The 22,569-nt window shown below is 41.2% G+C and overlaps 1 protein-coding gene across 1 annotated transcript in view; it reads right to left on the reverse strand.

Annotated features, from left to right (window-relative positions):
- Positions 1–22,569, reverse strand: part of LOC125453044 (FERM, ARHGEF and pleckstrin domain-containing protein 1) — a 262,857-nt gene that overhangs the window by 6,016 nt on the left and 234,272 nt on the right. The window contains exons 20-24 of the mRNA XM_048532094.2: positions 20,520–20,588; positions 19,490–19,579; positions 16,032–16,114; positions 13,646–13,764; positions 4,938–5,101 (exon numbers count right to left, since the gene is read on the reverse strand). Coding sequence (XP_048388051.1) covers positions 4,938–5,101; positions 13,646–13,764; positions 16,032–16,114; positions 19,490–19,579; positions 20,520–20,588 — 525 coding nt within the window. The remainder of the gene's footprint in view (positions 1–4,937; positions 5,102–13,645; positions 13,765–16,031; positions 16,115–19,489; positions 19,580–20,519; positions 20,589–22,569) is intronic.

The following is a 22,569-nucleotide window of genomic DNA, read 5'->3' on the forward strand; positions in this document are numbered from 1 at the left end:
TAGTAGGAAATTTCAATTCAGCCTGACTCTGTAATTGAGCTTCCAGTTGTGTTTTGACAGTGTAAGCTATTACAGCATGTTTCAAAAGCCAGCCCAACAAAATATTTTGCCATTTAATTGCACCCCGGTTTGCTAAATCCAAGTGCTCGGCAGTTGGCCGGCTTAATTTATTGTTACTGTTACCTCAATAATCCTGATGTAATCATAAAAGGAGACACTCTGCGCTCGATACCAGCAGACATGAGATATGGTAAGAGGCCGGAGATTATTGACCAGTCCAGAGGGGAGAGAGGAAGCAGAGTCACTAACAGTGGAGACTTCTTCTATCACACCAGAAAGACAACGAGAACAAAGGGAGAGAAGACAGACAGACTGTAAATGATGTAGGGAGTAAGAAGACAAACAGCTTTGTGAGTTGCAAATTGGGTTGCCAACACTCTAGAGTTGTCCTGAAGTTGCCAGAAGGGGAAAACAAATATTAGTGTCTTTTTTTAGACAAACATTTCTTTGAAATCATTTGCTTATTTCATTTAAAGACAGCCCACTGGAAATGGACAAGAAGAGCCATTTTTACTGAATCATCCAATGGGTGAGGAAGAGATGGCACACATTTTGATTGGCCATGGGAAGGCTGGGTGTCACGTGTTAGCTGGTCAGTTCAGATGGTGGATGGAGGTGGTCAGGAGGCCATGTAAAAACACCTCCAGGAATATGGTCAAACAGAGTTGGCAACCTTATTTATAATTTCCACACAAACATTTCCACCTGTGCAACAAGACGAGTTAGATCTTGAAAGGATGCCTGAAAAATAAAATGCTTTAAATAGGAGCCAAACCAATTTTACCTTAAGGGTTTATTTTAATCTGTCTATGCAATTCTTTTTTGGAACATGATACTAAATGGCCACATCAATTATTTGTTGCACATAAGTTGCTAGATCTGTGCCATGCACAAAATTTATGCCAACAATCGTTATTTAGCATTGTTGCGGCACAGAGACAGACCATTTGGTTTAGCTCGTGTTTATGTTCTACACGAGTATCCTTTCACCCCTCTTTGACTCTGAACATATTATTCTATTACTCCATTTCTATCTTTTGTGCTTATACAGCTTCCTCTTAAATACATACATACTTTTCATCTCAAATTCTCATCACTCTCTAGGAAGGAAATGTTTCCTGACTGGGAATATTAATGAATATTACCTTATATTTGTAATTACAATTTAATATATAGTTATAATATTTATAATTATAACATAGTTTAGGTCTTTTGTCCACAAGAAAAAGCAATTCTATGCTACCCATCCGTATCAGGTCAACCTACCAACATCAACAAATACATGTCCAGTTTTATCCTAATTCTTTAGCTACCATGTTAAATGGGTAACATTTCCATTGTGTTTGTGGCATTCAAGGATATGCCAAGAATGTTTTAAATATTACACCTGTTGAAACCAACAGTGATAATTTTGAGCACCTAAGCATAACAGCCGTCAGCTTGAATAAAAATTTGGACAGGAAGCAGGTTATACTTAAAGGTGGTGTGATACTTGGACCAAGAGTCCGTCGTCACATTTTTGCCCTAAGAAAGGTGTCTTGGCAATCATTTAGACTGGCTCCATTTTGATTTTAACATTCTCCTCATTTTCAGTTCCATCCATGGGCTCTATCCGCCATATCTCTGTAATCTCCTCCAACCCTACTAACTACCAAAATGCCTCTACTCCTCTAATTCTGATCTCTTGAATATTCCAAATTTTAAACTGGTCCACAATTGGTGGCCATGCCTTCGTTTGCCCAAGACCTAAACCTGATCTTTTCCGCCTTCAACCTCTCCACTTCTTTGTTTTATTTTCCTCCTTTAAGATGCGGCTCCAAATCTACCTCTATGACCAAACGTTTGGTGGTCTGAACTAGTATCTGCTGTGTGACTCAATGTCATACTTTGTTTTACAAAAGGTAAAGATCAAGTTGCCGTAGTCCTAAAGGGCTACTCTCATGAAAGGGACAACAGGTGGCACATTAACCTAAGAGTCGCTGTACCTCAGGCGAGAGTTAAGGATTTTTAAAGGTGGAATCTGCATGATAACTTCAGCTGGTGCTGGAATTGAACTCGTGCTAATGGCATCACTCTGCATCCAGCCAACTGAACTAATCGACCCCCCACCCCAGCCAATGCTCCTGTGCAGCACTTTGGGAAATCTTATTACATTGAATATGTCAATGCAAGTTGTTGCTGTTTAGCAAGAATTTTCTTTCCAGATGAAGAGTAAAGAAATGGAACAATATTCAGGATAATTAAGTGAGTACCAGGTCATTTGGAAGCCTTATTCTTTAAAATGACCTTGTGTGCAAATTGCATATTCTCTGTTTAAAGAAGTAGTCATATTATTCTTAAAGTAATATTGGTTTAGCTAGAGAAGAGAAGAGACAGGAATGGTGAAATACTGTGGAGGAGGTGCCGTAAGAAAGGATGATATTAAAGACTACGAGACATTCAGATGTTTGGTGGCAGAGACATTAACTTTGCTAATGTGCAGGAGAAACAAATAAAATGTGACACAAATAATGTACACCAGTGTGATTCCAGAAAGCAGGAGAGGGTTTTCCCAAAAGAAGGGGACATTAGGTCAATCACAACCTGAATTCCACAGAAACCAGATTATTCAGCTAACGATCCAAGGGAGTTCTTCCAGCTGGATTCAATATTCCCTGCTCCATTTATTTGGTCCCTGGGATGTCAATTATTAAAGCTAAGCACACTGGATCAGAAAACTTACTTGCACTGGTTTAAGTGGTAAAGATGTTTGTTCAAACAATAAAAAACTGAGGTCTAGAGGATGCATGAGTGCTCCACACGCAAACCAGTAAAAGAAAAAATGCCCTGAATACCCTCCTCTCTAACTGCACAAAAGTAAATCAATGAAAACAAAATGAAGAAATGCTGAAACTTCTCAATGGGTATCTGGTGAGCAGGTTGATGTTTCAGACTGAGATAACCAGGAAAGGTCTGTTGTCACGATAGTGCCACAAGCTTCTTAGACTGAAAGACCAAGTGGAGCTTGAATGGGTCGAACCCAAGGATAAAACAAAATCAAAGGAAAGAGGAACTGAATGATTGGTTGCCCACAGTTAGACAAAAGTCTCCAGACCAATAAACTGAATTGGTTTGAGGTTGATAGTGTTAACAAGTTTTCAAACCGTCATCTCAACCTGAAATGTTGACTATATTTCTCTTCACAAATTCCACCTGACCCACTGAGCACTTCAACCAACTCATATTTTTATTTCAGATTTTCAATATGTGCCACATTGTGCTTTTGTGTAAACCCCAACAGTTTTGGTCAATTGAAATGGTTAATGTTCAGCAGGCTGAAAGCTGCGTAACATTTATTTATTTCACGTGCTGTGTTAATTTCTTTTTTTCCAAGCTATTCCTAATCATTTTTAAAATCACTTTTTCAGCTCTGCATCAGACTCATTACTGGTGATGCAGGATATTTTCGCTCTGGGTTTAACAACTGCAAACTTCGAAAATTCTAACTAGTAACAAAGTTTACATTTTTGTTCATTCTGGGGATGTGGGTATCACTGGCAACACAAGCATTTACGCCCCATTTTCAGTTGCACCAGAGAATGGGTTGGCGAACTGCCTTCCTGAACCATTGCTGTCATTAATGGTGCCCATACACCAACAGTGCAGATCAAGGAATTCCGGGATCTTGATTCAACCACAGCGAAGCCATAGTTCCAAGTCAAGAAGGTGTGTGGCTCGGAGGGGAACTTCTAGGTGATGTTGTTCCCATGCATCTGCTGCTATTACCCTTTTAGTTCGTAGAGATTTGGAAGGTTGCTGCCAAAGGAGCCAGTGTGAGTTGCTGCAGTGCATTTTACAGATGGTACACATTGTTGTCACTGTGTGATGACGGTTGGGTGAGTGAATGTTTAAGATGGGGGAGGAGTTCCTGGTGGTGAATTGTATGGGTTGCTAGGTCCTGTATGGTGCTGAGCTTCTGGAGTGTTACTGGAGCTGCACATATTCAGGCAACTCCCAACTTGTGTTGGGTGGCCAGGCTGTGGGGAGTCATGAGGTGAGTTATTCATCATGGTATTCCAAGCCTCTGACCTACTGTCAAAACACAGTATTTATGTGGCTGGTGCAGTTCAGTGTCTGTTGCATATGTTTGTAATGTTTGAAACTTTATCAATGGTCCTTCTATCCTACCTCATCATCACTGTTCAAGTATTATGAGCTGATCGTTGCCACACAACAAGCATTGTTTGGTCAACATGAGTCACCTCAGGTGACAATTCAATGCAAAACAAAAGGGGACATCTATTCTAAAATAACGCTAAGTTCTTGGCTGGAAAATTATGATAGGCTATTCCCTGTCTGCCGAATGCTACCTTGCCAGAAATGTGATTGAGATGGAGGATGACAGAATCTAGCATTTTAGCTCAGGAGGAGGCCTACAAATCACCAAGTCTGTGCTGGCTCCTGTGAAGAGTATACACTTCAGACCCTGTTCTTTCCTTGCGACATTGCAAAGTCTTTTCCTTATCAGGCATTTATCTAATTCCTTTCTGAAACGCCCTCACGAACCATCTTCCATTCAGAAAGCACACACCAGACCACAACTTGTTGCATGCGAGTATTTCTCATCCACTCCTCTGCTTCTTTTACCAATAGCCTCAAATCTGTGTCACCAACCCTCCTGCCTTTTTTGAATATTTCAATTCAATCAAATTTCCACCCCAATATCTTAAGCTTGGAACCCATTGCTCATCATAACTTTGAAAGCGTGGTGTTGGAGACAGGATTTATTGAATGGCCATGGAATTCGTTGATTGATTTGTATTAAAATAGAAATCTGTAATGTGCCACACTGTCAAGAGAGAGTCAGATGTACAGTTTTATTTTGAGATGGCATGTACCTCCACAGCAATGCTATAATCCACCATTGAAACACTAGTATTTCTGTGCCAGCAAACGTGCATTGTGGTATTGCCGCGATGGGGTGATTGTCTCTCAAGAGAGGTCCTTGAGGCACTTAGATCATCTTCAGATTCATGCTCTACAGATGTCTCATCAGGCGATTCTAAAGAATTGATCGAAAAGTCCTTTAAAGAAAAATCAACAAACATCCAGCGATCTTTTCAATTCCTAGGCTGAATCAACCAGCAACATTTATAATCAAGGAAAGAAAACGATGAGAGGGCCTTGCAGACACATTATCACAAAACACACAAAATTCAGAAAGGAGGTACACCTTCTTGGTTTGGCCAGGTATAGTGTGAGCAATGTTATCCTGAACATTGGTTTGGATTGCACCTAAACTACAGGCTGAAACACAAAATAACTTGAAAGGCTTCACAGCAGGACAACGATTTTTTTTTAAGAATATGGATTTTAAATTACTAAAGCAGTGACTTCCTCTTGTGCTGATACTTTGGCCTTGAGGGGTGCACTTTGTTTTGGTTATTTTGGAACAATAGAAGCAGCCCAAAAGCTGTAGTCAATTTGCCTCAGAGCCAGGATTTTTTAGTTTTAGCTTTCAATAGTTGTTGCAAGCGGTCTGAACAGGGTTGGAAGCTACAGTACGTCTCCCCACCCCCGTTACTCGGTCTCTCAAAGCTTTCTCTTCATGTTTTTCCTTCTGCGTTGCTAGAATTGCATGTGAGACAATCTATTTTATTGACTTGTTGGCTTCGCCAAGGGTGTGTTTATGGGATGTTATTATATTGGAACAGCTGCTATTTTTTAGTTAAATAATCTGTTACTCTGTTAAGTTTTCCAATAGGATTGTTATCCCAATTTCCTATTCGTTTTGTTGTCTTTTAACTATAATGTATCTGGTTTGACCATTCGAATTGCTTCCAGAATGCAATGCCTGGCACTTGCCTTTTAAATATGAAAAAAAGGTTAGGGTCTAAGCTATCTTAATACATTTTGAAGGGCTTGGGCCTGGTCTGGTGCACAATGCTCTGGTGGGGGAACTCCAAAACAGAGGCACTACCTAAAAGTAAAAGGTAGGCCATCCTCCTGGTCAGGAGGCACTCCCTTGTCAAAAGTGGAGTGCAAATCCCAAACTCTCCCTTGCAAGTGCTATTGAGGCTGAGTCAATTAAAACAATTTCAAAAGTGAGATTGGTAGGGACATGATGATAGAATTAAGCTACATATCTGAAAGGATCTAATTACATGTGGAAATATGCTCAAGAGGCTGAACGGGTTTCCACCTGTTTCTGACACTAAACACAATGAAATGAAGCGTTCAGTGTGACAGATGGTACAAGGGACAAATCATTCACAAGTCATGGCTGGGACTGATTTCCCATTTACAGCCTTAACACCTCCCCCCCCCCCCAACTTCTGCCTGGGCTCCTGTTGCAGATGCCTAGCTGGCCACAGAGCTCTCCACTTTGCAGGCACAAATTGGCTGTCCAAACTGAGAAGACCAGGAGTCAGGAGTGAGTGAGCTCACCTTGTAAAAACTATAAAGCCTAACCCTATTACTCTATGACGAATTTCTGTATTGAGTAGGATCATAGGAACAGGAACAGGCCATTCAGCCCATTGAGCCTCCTCCACTATTCACTAAGATCAAGGCTGATCTGTGACCAACCTCCATATGCCTGCCTTGGAACATATCACTTGACACCCTCGCTTAATAAAAACTTGTTTCTCTCATATTTAAATTTAACAATTGACTTAGCATCGACCGCTGTTTGAGGAAGACCGTTCCCAGCCTCCACTTCTCTTTGCATGTAGGACTGCTTTCTAACATCTCTCCTGAGTGGCCCTATTCTTAGACTATGCCCTTTGCGTCTAGAATCTTCAAGCAATGGGAATAGTTTATCATAATCTACCCTGCACTTCCCTGTTAATGTTCCTGAAAACCTCGGTTGGTCACCTCTTAACCTTTTAAATTCTACAGAATAAAGGCCTAATTTGTCTAATCTCTAACTTAACCCCTGAACTCCAGGTATCATCCTTGTAAACCTGCGCTGAACGCCCTCCAAGGCTTAAGCATCCTTTCTAAGGTCAGGTAATCGCTCTGAAAGGCTTTATGAATGTAGGATGCATCAGGCTCCAGCCTGTCTGAAGATATCACCCAGTCCTGTGCAGAGAACAGGAAGTCCTGTTCTAGGTCCTGATGTGGTCAGATGTCGGATATTATCTGTGCCTCCTGTTAGTTTTAGGAATTTTAAAAGTTACGTTGGGCATAATCGCTATCATGCAATAAACTATACCGTGTTGTTAAGACAAGCGCCTTTGCTTCTTAAAACTTGTGAGCGCTTCATCTACAAGTAGGTCCTTAAACTCAATATAGCAAGGAGGATTGGTGGCAGAGTTTAATCCTATCCACAAGCTGCTAGAAGTTGGTTCCACATATAGTGATGAGCTGTCAAGATCATTGCTTAAAGTAGTCAAGGTAACAACAATGAAAATGATCTAGTTGACTTGGGAAGATGAGTGACAGCATTACTGCTTTAGGAATAGTCAGACACTCAGTAACAGAAGCAGTCTGCAGAACTTATGAAATGAACGGCAATTCAAAAAAAGCAGCATTCCAGAAGGAAGCATTCACCTCAAAAGCTGGTAGGAGGTACAGGAAAGACAAACATCAAGTCCTTAGTGAAGGAAGATCTATAGACGTGCTCATATTCAAGATTTGGCTGGAAAGTAACCATTTCAGAACTTCACTAAAGTGAAAGGTTAAAAGAAAATAAACTAATGGTGCAAAGGACTAGATGGCAAGGATCAAGTCAAAAAGGAACGCTCACTATTCGCAGCAACTGTTGCCATCAGAGCAAGTGCATAAGACAGGGCATAGCTGTAACGGTGAAGGAGAAGATGAGTAAATAAATTATGTCAATCTGCAGCTTTGGGAATGCTGTGGAGCAGAACTTAGGTTGATGAAAAGGAAAAATAAAAGATTTAAAAGGAGGTATCTGACAGAATAAGAGCATTACATGGCTTTAAAGACATTGGGAAATAATTTAAAATAATAAGAGTACAACCACATAGGTTTATTTAAAAAATTGTATTGCTATTTAACATATTTGAAGCTTTATTAGAAAGGATATGATAGAGTTGATAGATGCTATAATATGAGTTTAAATGCTTGAAGAGACTTGAACATAACAGAATTAAAAAGACATTGAAACATTGAGCCATAAAAAGCTTAAAAACCAGCAGATCACAAATAGCATTGAAATGCTGCAAATTTAGGATAGATTTAATACATTTTAAAATAGTTTCCTTATTTTAGGAAAGATGTTGTGAAACGTGAAAGGATTCAGAAAAATTTTACAAGGATGTTACCAGGATTGGAGGGTTGGAACAATAGGGAGAGACTAAATGGATTAGATTAGATTCCCTACAGTGTGGAAACAGGCCCTTTGGCCCAACAAGTCCACACCACCTCTTGCAGCATCCCACCCAGACCTATCCCCCTATAACCCACACACCCCTGAACACTATGGGTAATTTAGCATGGCCGATCCACCTAACCTGCACATCTTTGGACTGCAGGAGGAAACCAGAGCGCCCAGAGGAAACCCACGCAGACACAGGGAGAACATGCAAACTCCACACAGACAGTTGCCCGAGGCTGGAATCGAACCCAGGTCCCTGGCGCTGTGAGGCTGCAGTGCTAACCACCATGCCACCCCTAAAATAGGTTGGGGCTATTTTCCCTGGAGAGTCAGAGGCTGAGGGGTGATCTTATTGAGGTTTATAAAATCATGAGGGGCATGGACAGGGTGAATAGCCAAGGTCTTGTCCCCAGGGTAAGGGAGTCTGAAACTAGAGGGCATAGGTTTAAGGTGAAAGGGGAAAGATATAAAAGAGGCCAAAGGGGCAACTTTTTCATGCAGAGGGTGGTGCTTGTATGGAATGAGCTGCCAGAGGAAGTGGTGGAGGCTGGTATCATGACATCATTTAAAAGGCATCTGGATGGGTACAGGAATAGGAAGTGTTTAGAGGATATGGGCCAGGAGCAGGCAGGTGGGACTAGCTAAGCTGTGTATTACATGCAGCATTGACTAGTTAGACTGAAGGGTTTACCTCCATGTTGTATGATTCTATGACTCTATGAATAGTTTTGGATTAATTTAGGATAACTGTTCGGCATGGACAAGTTGGACTGGAGGATTGGTTTCTGTGCCTAAGACTCAATCAATGGCAGGAAAAGATACAATATCGGGAATGAACTAAAGAGAAATGGCTTTAGGCTTTATTGAGAAAACAGTTTTTACAATACTGAATTGCTTCTAAATTAACTACTAAATCTCAAACTGAACAAGTGAGTACCACATTGAATAGGACTGGCAACTGATGATGTTATAAGTCGCAAAAATGTAAAAGAAAGCACACATATGTTTGAAGAGATTCTAACGGCTTTAAATAATTACTTTAATCTGAGAACAAAAAAATTCTTGAGAGGGCGGATTTAACAGAAGAGTTCAGCGTCAAGTGTAAATGATAGCCAATTTCATTAATGACCTCTACAGATTAGTAGAAGGCTATGACAATGTAGCTTTGAAATCAGAATTCATAACAGGCAGAATTGTTGTTGGCACTATTGATAAGTTTGTCAGATTTATTACTGCCCAAAGATGAATTGAATTTGGGGAAAGCCACTGAATGTGTGCTGGAAGCAGAAATCGAGGAGATACTGAGACAAGTCCTGAGAGGACAAGGACGATCTTATCACAGGAGACCAAAAGGACCTTTTCACTTTATAAGATGCACTCTACAGATGCAAGTGACAAGCCTCACAAGGAGTAATCCAAACCACAGTTACTAAAATCAATGTGAGAACAGACAAACAGTGCCCTGCTTGTAAAAGACAAAAATCACAAAAGAATCCTACATCAAAAAAACTACAAGTCACTTCCTGAAGACGTGCCAAAGAATAATGCAGTTGCAAAAAGCCAAATATTTACTCATACAAAGCGGTGAATGCGACAGAATCACCTCCCTCCACTGGAAAAGATAGACAAAGCATTCCAGGAGAAATCAATGGTTCAACTGACATAAGTTAATTGAACTCATTTGAATCAATGGACATCTCATTAATTTTAAACGTGATATAGAAATGACTGTCATTGCCCAATCAGGCCGAAATCACACAGAGAGAATTTACAACCTGCAGGCATGAAAGTCAATAATCCATGCGGAATAGCTCCCAAGATTAAAGGTATACTTTAAATAACTCTGCAAGAGAAAAGTTATTAGAAATACATGTTAATGACATGCATATTTTCGAAAGATCAACAACATCTCATCTTTAAGCCTTCATGCATTTCTGAGCTCCACATTCATGTGATGGAGAAAGAATTTGATAAATTTCAAGCAAGAGGTTATGGTGAAGCTGTACAAAACTCTGGTGCGGCCGCACTTGGAGTATTGTGTACAGTTCTGGCATTATAAGAAGGATGTGGAAGCTTTGGAAAGGGTGCAGAGGAGATTTACTAGGATGTTGCCTGGTATGGAGGGAAGGTCTTACGAGGAAAGGCTGAGGGACTTGAGGCTGTTTTCATTAGACAGAACAAGGTTGAGAGGTGACTTAATTGAAACATATAAAATAATCAGAGGGTTAGATAGTGTGGATAGGGAGAGCCTTTTTCCTAGGATGGTGATGGCAAGCACGAGGGGGCATAGCTTTAAATTGAGGGGTGAAAGATATAGGACAGATGTCAGAGATAGTTTCTTTACTCAGAGAGTAGTAAGGGAATGGAACGCTTTGCCTGCAAAGGTAGTAGATTCGCCAACTTTAGGTACATTTAAGTCGTCATTGGACAAGCATATGGACATACATGGAATAGTGTAGGTTAGATGGGCTTGAGATCAGTATGACAGGTCAGCACAACATCGAGGGCCGAAGGGCCTGTACTGTGCTGTAATGTTCTATGTTCTATGTTCAAGTGACAGTTTTATAAACAAACCATTATTAACCAACTGGTAAAGGGGGAACTGACAGAGGATATAATTGGGATTCCTAGACTCATCGTGGAACCTAAAAAGAAATAAATCTGTTGAGGTTACCTATATTGGCATAAGAAAATTGTTTCACACTAGCAAAAGGAAGAAACCCTGTGACCTTAGCAGACTGGTAGAAATACTGTCCATTCTTTTCATGCCTGAAGAAAATTCGGGAGTCAAAATCAGAAATATTTTCCAAAAGAAGTAAATTCTAAGAGCAAGAGTGGGCAGTACAACCTACTTGATCTCATTGAAAACAAAGTTGTTCTGAAAGCAAACAGCCTGCTGAACACAGTGATATCGCGTGTTTAACTGTAACATCAGCTTGATATGCCAAGGAAGGTTCAAGAGCAACATTTCAATCCTTTAGCTTTCGAAGAAGAGTTAACAGCTCAGGCGACAAAGATAAGGTGAAAAATAACAGTAATCCTTGAGCAGCACTGCTTAGATTACAAAAAGGTCTGATTTACTAGGAAGGTATTCTCAAAGGGCGCATGAAGACCACTAACTTATCCAACAAGTTGAAGTAAAGAGCTTACATGTTTCAACACAGATGTAACAACAGATTTAGAAATAAGAATTGGTTGAATAATAGACATGAGCTGCATGTGACTTCATGAAAGCCAGACTAACATCCGCAATTTAGGACAGAGTTAAAAAGAAAAAGTAGCCAGGTCTGAAATTCCAAGATACGACACAGAGGTCAGTACGTGTTTAACCCGAGCAGCCATCTTCTCCGATGGAAGTTCATGAGATTAATGGTCCTCCAGGCAACGTTACAGGGCAACTGCGCGAGTTGAATTCGAGATATTATGAGTACTCCAGATAGGATAATGGAACAACCAACTGCTTTGTGAGGAACAACATCCTCCCCAAAGTTTGTCCCAGTGAAAGAAGATCCTCTAGTGTAGCAGTGATTTATAGACAATCAGAATCAAGGTTACCAGTCTTCAGGCCAAAGATCAAACAATCTTCTGAGTCCAATGAGAATGCATTCTGAAAAAAAAACTGCAAGATCTCCAGACCACCTGAAAGATGAAGTCTTTGGTAGTGGTGTGGGGGGGTATACCTGTAAATGTAAAGTGTTACATACTTTTACAATATAAATAAAAACAATGAAGGAACTGGGAGAAGCTTGGGAGGGACTGTTGTACAAGCTAATAGTCATTGGTTCCACAGACATACAAGAACAACCCAGATCTTCAGGACCACAGGGTGATTGCAGCTCACTGTACCACTCTATGCAGAGCTGACATGAAGGCAAAAAGCTGAATGGCCTCCTTCTGTGCAGTAATTATTCTAAGACAATCTTCGAAGCATGGGAGGAGGGAGTAAAGCTGACACACAAAGTGGTAAATCAGTAAGAAGCTGCAGTTCTGCATTGTTACCAATGCCCAGTTACATAAGATTTTTATGTTTTCGGACTGTGGATTTTATATAAGATACGCTAAAATAGTCATGTGATTGGTTCTGAATTTTGCCTAACAAACAGGCACAGATGATGTGACTGATTAAAGATTAAAAGGAAGGCCCAGGATTGTTCAGTAGGGAAACAGATGTAATGTGCTCATATTCGGACACAATAGTAGAAGAATCTGTGTGTACGGGGTTTAGACTGGTCTCAGGCAGTCAATAATGCTTTTGGTTTGCATGTTACATCTAAAAGTCTGAAAATGTGAAATCTTGCTGTGTCAACCATTCAGCTATTTAAGTGAACAATTAAATTTCTTTTTAATGGGATTGTGACATCACCCACAGGCCCACTTGCGTATATCCCCTACCTATAATTTCCTCCTACATCACTTGCATGAATGATGAATTTTCTGCCATAGAAAGCAGCTGGGGCCAAAAACCTGAAAGTTCTCAAGAAGGAGATAAGGTATATTTCTTCAGTCTAAAGTGATCAAAGGATATGGAATGAAAATGGGAATAGGGCACTGAATTGGATAAGCAGCCATGGTCAGACTGAATGGCAGAACAGATTCTCAGGGGTAAATGGCCTACCCCTGCTGCAATTTTCTATGTTTCCATCTCGGTTTGGAATATTGACTTCAGTGCTTGTTTTCCACTAAGAAGGCAGCCAATGGTTTTGTTGTTACAGATGCAGAACTACTTAACTGCAATGGCTGATAGATAAAAGTAATTCATAAGGCCTTTTAAAAAGAATATTATTTTGAAACAAATGCAATACCCAAATGTATTCAGCTAATAGCCCCCAGTTCTATGTTTCACCCTGAGATTATTTTATTATTTTATGTTTTCAGGCCCTACGACCATTATACTGGTTGATTTACCTCTTAAAAAAACCATGAGATGCCAAAATCACAAATTCAATAATGGGGGCTATTATTTTACTGTAGATTTTAGTGACATTTAATGAAAAGCACGAGCTTGTTCAAAGTAAACATTTTTTGGTGCTGAAGATCAGATCGTGTCTCTGAATATGTCAAGATGTTTCTATTCTCCTCAATTAATGCCAAGTACAGGTGCACACTTGAGCACTGAGTCAAGCTTTTCTGGTCCCAGTAGCATTGGAGACTTTCTGTGGAGTGTGGTGAGTGCGATGGCAGATCCCGAGGAGTTCACACTGGAAACCAAAGAAGAAATACTAGCCAAGCCTAAGAATCTGGTTCTGTGAGGAATTCACTTACTGTTGGGTCCATCACTAGGACTAGGAGTCATTAGTTCACTGGTTGACCCATTGCATTGCTGAGCAAGATCCACAGCCATTTGTAAATCCTCAATCCATTTGTCCATCTCCACCTGGGCACTGAGGGAAAGAAAACCATGAGATTTTATTCAAAGTAGGAGCAAACCATGATTCCAGTCCCTGCTAACATGCACTGTTTATAATAAAGCATTGCTTCCTAATATAAGAAACTTTTTCACCTCCTGTCATGAAACACTTTTCTTCTCAAGTCAGGATTTTGGAACTTTGCTACACTGGAACTATTACAATTTAAGCTATATTCACTCAGCATCATTACATTTTGCAATCATGAAGCCAGGGAATGATCTCAGAATCAGTACAGTGTGAAAACAGGCCATTTGGCCCATTGAATTCATACCCACCCTCCAAAGAGCATCCTATCCAGAGCCAATCCATCCACTTACTGTCTCCCTGTAATCCTGCATTTCCCATGGCTAACCCACCTCCTGTATATCCCTGGATACATTGGGTAATTTAGCATGGCCAATCTACCTAACCTGCACATCTCTGGACTTTGGGAAGAAACTGGACCACCCAGAGAAAGTCCACACAGACACGGGGAGAATGTGCAAACTCCACACAGACCAATGCCTGAGGGTGGAACTGAATCTGGGTCCCTGATGCTGTGAGGCAGCAGCACTAAGCACTGAGCCACTGTGGCACCCCATAAGTTACTACTTTGAGGAAAAGAGAGAGTGAGAAAACAAACTTAGAGATATGGTCAGGATGTTTAGCTTGGCAACCATTTTTCCAGTTTTGTGAGATGCCAAGTAGAGATTGTTAGTTGTATCAATCAAGGTTAAATACATACTGGTGGAGGAACATTGGGAAAATATCACTGTGGACTTGCGGGGCAGTGATAGTGCTCCTAACTTTAGGCCAGAAGGTCCATGTTCACGTCCCACCTTATTCAAAGGTGTGTGGTCACATATCTGAACAGGTTAATTAAAAAGAATTATAATGAGACACTCACTAGAAAAAATGAGTTTAAGTAGAATCCAGGGATAAATGCTTGTAAAGTTATACATTGTGGGGGCAAGATTGATGTGAGGCGTTTCATGCCCTTGAATTGTTTACCACTGTCTCACCCGGGTTTTTAAATTAATTAATTAATTATTAAATAGAATTCCTTCATTAGTCTGGCAAACTGCTACATAAATTTATCAGAATGGTCGCAAGGTTCCAAGGCTTAAGTTAACAAGGTGTGATTATGCAAACTACAGCTGTATCCCCCAGAACTGAGAAGGTAAAGGAGTTATGTCAATGATGTTTTCAGAATTTTAAGGAAATTTAACACGGTAAATAGAGAAAAAGAATGGCTTTCACTAATTGGGAAGTCCAGGTCTAGGATGTTGTCGACTAAATATTTGAGGAAAATCTTTCAGAATTGAAATTAGGAAACACTTCTATTGACGGAATCGCGGTAGGTGTTTGTAACTTTCTTCTGCAAATGACGATTGGTTGTAGACCCAATGTTAATTTTAAATGGAGTCTGATTGACTTTTGCTATCTGAAGTTATTAGGAGATATCGAACAAAGGTTGGTACATGGAGGTACACTGCAGAACAACCCCATCTCTCTGTATGGTCCACAGGCTCAAGGAGCTAAACAGACTTCTCCTGCTTCCAATGCGAAACAAATCTGTTCTCTCTACAGTGTGACTTACTGTTCTGTTTGTAGCTGCCTCACACACTAACAGAGTCCAACTGCTGTTTGCAGACAACCACTGGTAACTTTTTCAGGTGAATAAAGAGGATTGGAATGGGGTCACCTTAAGACGACAGCCCCGGGAAGTGACGGCTGCAACAACCATAAAGATTTCAATCCATCTAGCCCGATCTCACGTACACATTACATAATGAAAAACAACCCTCAGAAGTAACGTTGCTCGGGTAACAATCAATCAGACTGGTCATCAGCCAATTGATATACTCAGGTCTACTGCTTCAACTGGAATGATTGGCTTATTCTAAACCTAGCAGACTTTGACGAGAAACAACTTTCAGTTTATCTGGCTCTAGGAACAAGTACAAGCGGTTTAAAGCATAAGAGCAAATTCTATCATGTGACAGGGTACACCATATAGACATGGCTGACCAGATGGCCTCCTCATGCTGTACTCAATCAATATTTCTACCACTCTGCCAAGTTTGGTAGGGATTGGGTTAGATGGTCAAAATGGTCATTTAATATCACATGAACTTCCATTCATTCAAATGTACAAAGTCTCTCTATACAATCATTTGTCAATGATCCAGTAACCATGTTTGCACACCCACTTCATTTCAAAAAGGCAGACATCTAAGGACGTTGAACTTGAGTCCTACCTCGCTGCCACGACGATAGACTGGCGTTGTCCATTGAGAGTGAAGCAATGAGGGAGTGACCACTCATCTTCACTTTCCTCAATCTGAAGAGGGAAAGGTTAAAAACATTAGACATGTGCATGCTTTGCGTCAATCAAGTAATGTCAAAATAGAAAGAAACCTATCAAACGTTAAAACGTGCAGTTGGGAGATTAGGAAAGCAGAACAAAAAGGGAAGCAAATACAATCATAGAATCACCACAGTGTAGACAGAGGCCATTCAACCCATCGAGTCCACATTGACCATCCAAACAGCATCCCACCTAGACTCAGCCCCCACACTATAACCCTGCTTCTTCCATGGCTAATCCACCTAACCTACATGTCCCTAGATACTATAATATAACCTGAACATCTTTAGATTGTGGGAGGGAATTGGAGCACCCAGAGAAAACACATGCAGACATGGGGAGAATGTACAAACTCCAGTCCAAGACTGGAATTGAACCCAGGTCTCTGGCACTGCAAGGCAGCAGTGCTAACCATTGAGCCATCATGCTGCCCTGATAACTGGGCAGCATGTTTGGATGAAGGGTTTGTTTGCCTGTTTTTAATTTCCAAGAAGAGGCCACCTTAGGCAGTTATACTGAGGAGTGCTGTATATGCTAATTTTTCTTCCTAGCTTTGTGATGGGGCTTCCAAACCATCCCAATACTGTCTGCAATAGGAATGGCCTATGAATCCGAGGGGGAGACCAGAAACAGGTTACTCACTAATAAATACAACAGGAAATTCAGGAGATTCTTCTTGATGCTGAGAGTGGTGAGAATTTGGAACTCATTACTGTATCTCATGGGCAACCAGGGATGCACAAAAAGTGCTGACCCAGCTAGCCAGCCACACCCATATCCCACAAATGAATAAAAAAATTAAGGTGAATAGTATAGATGTATATTAAGGTGAAGCTAGGCAAATATGTGAGGGAGAATGCAATAGGAAGGTACTTTGATAGGAAGGAAGGAGAGGGGTTGTGAGCAGGCTTGTGAGGGACATAAAAAGCAGCATTGACCAATTGGGCTGAATGATCTGTATCTGTGTTGTACATTCTATGTACTATGTAAGAATGTTAAAGACCTTCAAATCAATAACGAGGAAAAATATCCAGAGATAATCCTCTTTGCATCTTATCTCCTGTGCACAGGAAAAATATAATTATTGGTGAAGTTGAAACACATCTTGTTCCTTCTGCTAAGACATTAATTGTATGCTAGAAGAATACAGATTATGGGGTTGAGAGCAGACCACGGTGCGTCAGGTATGACCTAAACCAAGCTTTTGTATAGATATAACATAAGTCCTAATTCCTCTCTGTTTCGGGAAGCCCTTCAGGGATCTTGTTGTTCACATAGGGCCTAGAAATGATCCCAATTGAGCTGGTGTCCAGCAGGGTAGGGTAGAATTTCAGGAATGCCAAAAAGAGTACTTTGAAAATTAAAATTTGTCGTGCTGTGTACATCATCCATGCTGCAGGACCAGCTTTATTTATGAGTGAGAGGAAATGTGGGGTCACCCTTCAAGACAGAAGCTTCCATTATCTAGAATGACAGAATCCCTGCAGTGTGGAAGCAGGCCATTTAGCCTACAGAGTCACAGTGACCCTCCAAACAGCATCCCACCCCAGGCGTGGGGTTGTCTTGTTAGTTAGAAACAAAATTAAATCGATAGCAAGAGGTGATATAGAGTCAGAGAGCTTCGAGTTGAGGAACCACAGAAGTAAATAGATCCTGATGGGAGTTGTGTACAGGTCTCCTAGTAGTAGTCTGGATGTGCGGCAGAAAATACACCAGGAAATAGAAAAGGCAGTTTGAGAGGGAGAAGCTGGAATTAGTAGTAACAGTATTACAACTGAGTATAGGTAACCACAAAGACATGAGGGAGGAGCTGGCCAGAGTTGATTGGAAGGGTTCATGGCAGGGCAGCAATGACAAGAGTTTCTGGGGTTAAATTGAGAGGCACAGTAGAAATTCATCCCAGGGAAGAAGAAACACACCAAGGGGAGGATGAGGCAACCATGGCTTGACAAGGGAAGGCTGGCAACTAGTGACTACTGACGTTCTGCAGGAGTTGGTGTTCGGGCCCTGAACATTCACGTTACACATTAATGATCTGGATGAAGCAACTGAGGGCATTGTTTCTAGGTTTGCAGATGACACAAAGATACGTGGAAGGAAAGGTAGTTTTGAGGAAGTGGTGAGGCTGCAGAAGGACTTGGACAGGTTGGGAGAATGGGCAAAGGAGGGGCAGATGGAACACAACGTGGGAAAGTGCGAGATTATCAGATTTGATCGGTAGAATAGAGGTATAGACTATTTTCTAAATGGGGAAAGGCTTCAGAAATCTGCAGCACAAAAGGGATTTGACAGCCTAGTTCAGGATTCTCTTAAAGTTAATATGCAGGTTCAGTTGGCAGTTAGGAAGGTAAATGTAACATTAGCATTTATTTCCAGAGGGCTAGAATACAAGTGTAGAGATATACTGCTGAGGCTTTACCATTTACTCCCTACCCCACCCACCTCACTATTTTCTGCATATAACCTAATATTTTCCCAGCCACCACCAGTTCTGAGGAAGGGTCACCGGACCCGAAACATTAACTCTGTTTTCTCCTCCACAGATGCTGCTAGACCTGCTGAGCTTTTCCAGGAACTTTGTTTTTGAGGCTATTTAAGGCTCTGGTCAGACTGCATTTGGAAAATTGTGAGCAGTTTTGGGCCTAGTACCTAAGAAAGGCTTTGCTGATATTGGAGGGGTTCCAGAAGAGGTTTACAAGAACAATCTCGGGGATGAAGGGCTGGTCATATGAGGAATGAGTGAGGACTCTGGATCTGTACTCGATGGAGTTTAGAAGGATGGTAGAGAATCTGACTGAAACCTATAGAATACTGAGGGGCCTAGATAGAGTGGCTATGGAGCTGTTTCCAGTTAGGAGAGATCAGGGCCCAAGGGCACAGTCTCGGAGTCAAGGGACAAGTCTAGAACTGAGATAAGGAAGAATTTCTTCAGCCAGAGGATGATAAATCTGTAGAACTCACTGCCGCAGATGGCTGTAGAGGGCAAGTGTATCTTGAGTGTATTTAAGACAGGGATAGATAGATTTCTTAACCCAATTCTCCTGCCTGTAACTTTTAATTCTCTTTCTAATCAAGAACCTATCAGCCATTATCGAATGGTGGAGCACACTCGATAGGCCAAATGGCTTAATTCTGCTCCTATATCTTATGAACAACAAATATAACATGCTGTGGCTGAACAGGGTTGACTTACACAATGAGTAAATGCGAAAACCTCTTAATTAGGGCAGAAAAATCAGGTTGTCTCATTCGCTGAATCAATTTATATGCCACAATTACAGGAATTAAATATAACACCAGGTCATGTCATCAGATTATCCTTCAATTGATATAAAATGCAATACTTACAGTCATACCGTACAGGGGAATCTGTCCATGAACTTTGAACTGATTGGATGCAGTTAGTCCTCTACTTGTGTACAAGAGAATATCATTGAACTGTAACAGGGGAGGGGGAAGAGAAAAGAACATTTTGTTATTGAACAGTTCCCTTGCCTGTGGACTGTAAAGCAAGTATGTTAATTTGAAAAGTCAACTCTGTTGAACTTATTGATATTAAACTTCATATAAAGAGCAACTTACTTAGTGACAGCAGTGGTTCAATGGATTAATGCACAAGTCTTTAATGCACTGAGTTCCAGACAAAAATCAGGACTTGAGGTGAAATATCCAGGCTGACACTGGGGTGCAGTACTGAAACAGTACTGTCACAATGTAAGTGCAAGGTTGTTTTTCTTTCAAAAGAAGTTTAATATCACTGTGGTCAGCAGTGTTTAATTTTTTCTGTCCAGTGCTTTGGATTTTCAACATGACATTAAGCCCCACCTATCCTCTCAAATGGGCACAAAAGCTCCTGTAACATTATTTGGCAGAGACGTTATCCTTGGTGGCTGGCCAACACTCATGCCTCAAACAGCAGATTTATAAATAGATTATTTGATCATTATTACATTCCAGTTTGTGCGTACGTACTGTTGTAGATTGGCTACTGTGTTACAGCTTTGACTACACTTCAAAACATTCTAAATTGCCAGCAGTAAAATACTCTCCAGATGTCTGGTATCCTGTAAAGTGTTGTATAATGGTACGACTTGCTTTCATGACTTCAGGATGTCCCAGAGGACCTCAGAGCCAGAAAATTAAGTCACAAGTGCCGTCAATATATTCATGCTAGAAACAAAGCAGCCAATTTGCAAATAGGAAGCTCCCACCAACAGCAGTGTAGTAAAGACCAGATAATCTGTTTGAAGTTGTGTCGGATGAAGGGTAAATATTAGCTAGAAGTCTGCTTCTCGTTGAAACTAGCTGTGAGATTTTCTAGATCCACTTGAGAAGGCTGATGGGACCTTTGTTCAATGTAAAAGATTGAGTCACTTACCAAAAAGAACATTCGCTGTTGCAATCCCTTTGCAGATAACTTGCTGAGACACCCTTGTCTAATGAACTCCTTCAGCAAACACAGAGAGAACAAATATCATCAAACAAATTATAGTCTAAAAAAACAGCAAGGCATGGACAAGTGTGGAATGAAGGAGTTGACTCCTAATCTTGTCTGTCCTTGGCTCCCTACTATTTCTCACCTACACATTCCTCCCTCAGTGACAACAACCTGAAAACAGGTCAGTGCACAGTGATAATACTCAGTTATATCTCATCATGTTGGTATTCAATTGTCCTGTGTTCGATTGTGAGATCCTGGGAACTGATCTATACCCACTGTACTTGTTTAATCAAGCCTGGGTGAGGAGTCAGAACAAAGTAAACAGTAAATCACAAGAAGCTCCAAGAAGTTAACCTGTAAGCATGAGAACATGATAACAAAGTGTGGAGCTGGATGAACACAGCAGGCCAAGCAGCATCTCAGAAGCACAAAAGCTTTTGTGCTCCTGAGATGCTGCTTGGCCTGCTGTGTCCATCCAGCTCTACACTTTGTTACCTTGGATTCTCCAGCATCTGCAGTTCCCATCATCACATCAGCATGAGATCACGTTTTGTGATTGTAGTGATACTTTAATACATTTGTAAAAGTAGATCTGTTGCAAATTATGTCTTCTCTACATTGTTCTGAGATATATCAAAAATTGAACAACCATCACCTCTCTCTACTCCAGTTCTGTCTCTTTTTATCACAGTTTGTTACCGTAACTTGCAAATACATAGCATGTTTAAAAAATGTTTATACAGCATCTTTAACTCCTAAACGTCTGCTCCATCTCTGTAACAGCACTCATCCTTGTTTTGCCATTGCTAAAACCTGAAAATAGTTCCTTTGTTACCTCTTTTCTTGACTGTTCCAACATTCTCCTCAATGGCTTCCCAACACTATGCTGTGCACCTTTGAAATATTTTGTCAAGTTAAAGATGTTGCTACCCTAATCATGACTCTCTTTAATTTCTGACCTCTTGGTTTGGATTCAGTAACAAGTAGAAACATCTCGGTAGCTCAGTGGTTAGCACTGGTGCCTCACAGCGCCAGGGACCTGGGTTCGATTCCATCCTCAGGCTACTGTCTCTCTGGAGTTTGCACATTCTCCCCGTGTCTGCGTGGGTTTCCTGCGGGTGCTCTGGTTTCCTCCCACAGTCCAAAGATGTACAGGGTAGGTGGATCGGCCATGCTAAATTGCCTATAGTGTCCAGGGATGTTTAGCTTAGCTGGGTTAGACATGGGGAAATGTAGGGGAATGAGTTGGGGTGGGATGCTCTTCAGAGGGGCGGTGTGGACTAGTTGGGCCGAACAGTGTTTCCACACTGTGGAGATTCTATGATCCATGATAACCTGCTGAATGTCCTCAATGTCATGGAAATGTTCGAAAAGGTTATCTCCTCATCCTCCTCTTATACAGCTCCAGCTTGTACAGTCTTTCCTGACTGTTGTCTTCTCTACTCTCTGGTGACATCCTGATTATTTTCTCCTGACAGAACACTGAGGAGCATACTCGTGAATAATGCAGGTGGTAGAATCTCAATTCAAAGATCTGTAATTACGTGTCAAATGTCTGTTATTGTCGATTGTCTGAAAAATCCATTTAGTTCCCTAATGCCCCTTTAGGGCAGGAAACTGCCATCTTTACCGAGAGAGTAGGTGAGAACTGCCGATGCTGGAATCAGAGATAACACAGTGTGGGGCTGGAGGAACACAGCAGGCCAGGCAGCATCAACCAGAGAGATATTTCCCTCCCCACCGCTATCCGCCTTACGTAGGGACCACTCTCTCTGTGACTTCCTCATCTGGTCCGCCACTCCCAGCACCTTTCACTGCAACCACAGGAAATGATACACCTGTCCCTACACCTCCCCCCTTACCTCCATTCAAGGCAAAAAACAAACCTTTCACATCAGAGAAGCAGCATCTCGCATTCCGCCTCAGGAGCCTACGGCCCAATGGCCTCAACGTGGACTTTATCAGTTTCAAAATCTCCCCACCGCCC

Source organism: Stegostoma tigrinum, chromosome 6 (genome assembly GCF_030684315.1).
Source record: "Stegostoma tigrinum isolate sSteTig4 chromosome 6, sSteTig4.hap1, whole genome shotgun sequence".
NCBI lineage: Eukaryota > Metazoa > Chordata > Chondrichthyes > Orectolobiformes > Stegostomatidae > Stegostoma > Stegostoma tigrinum.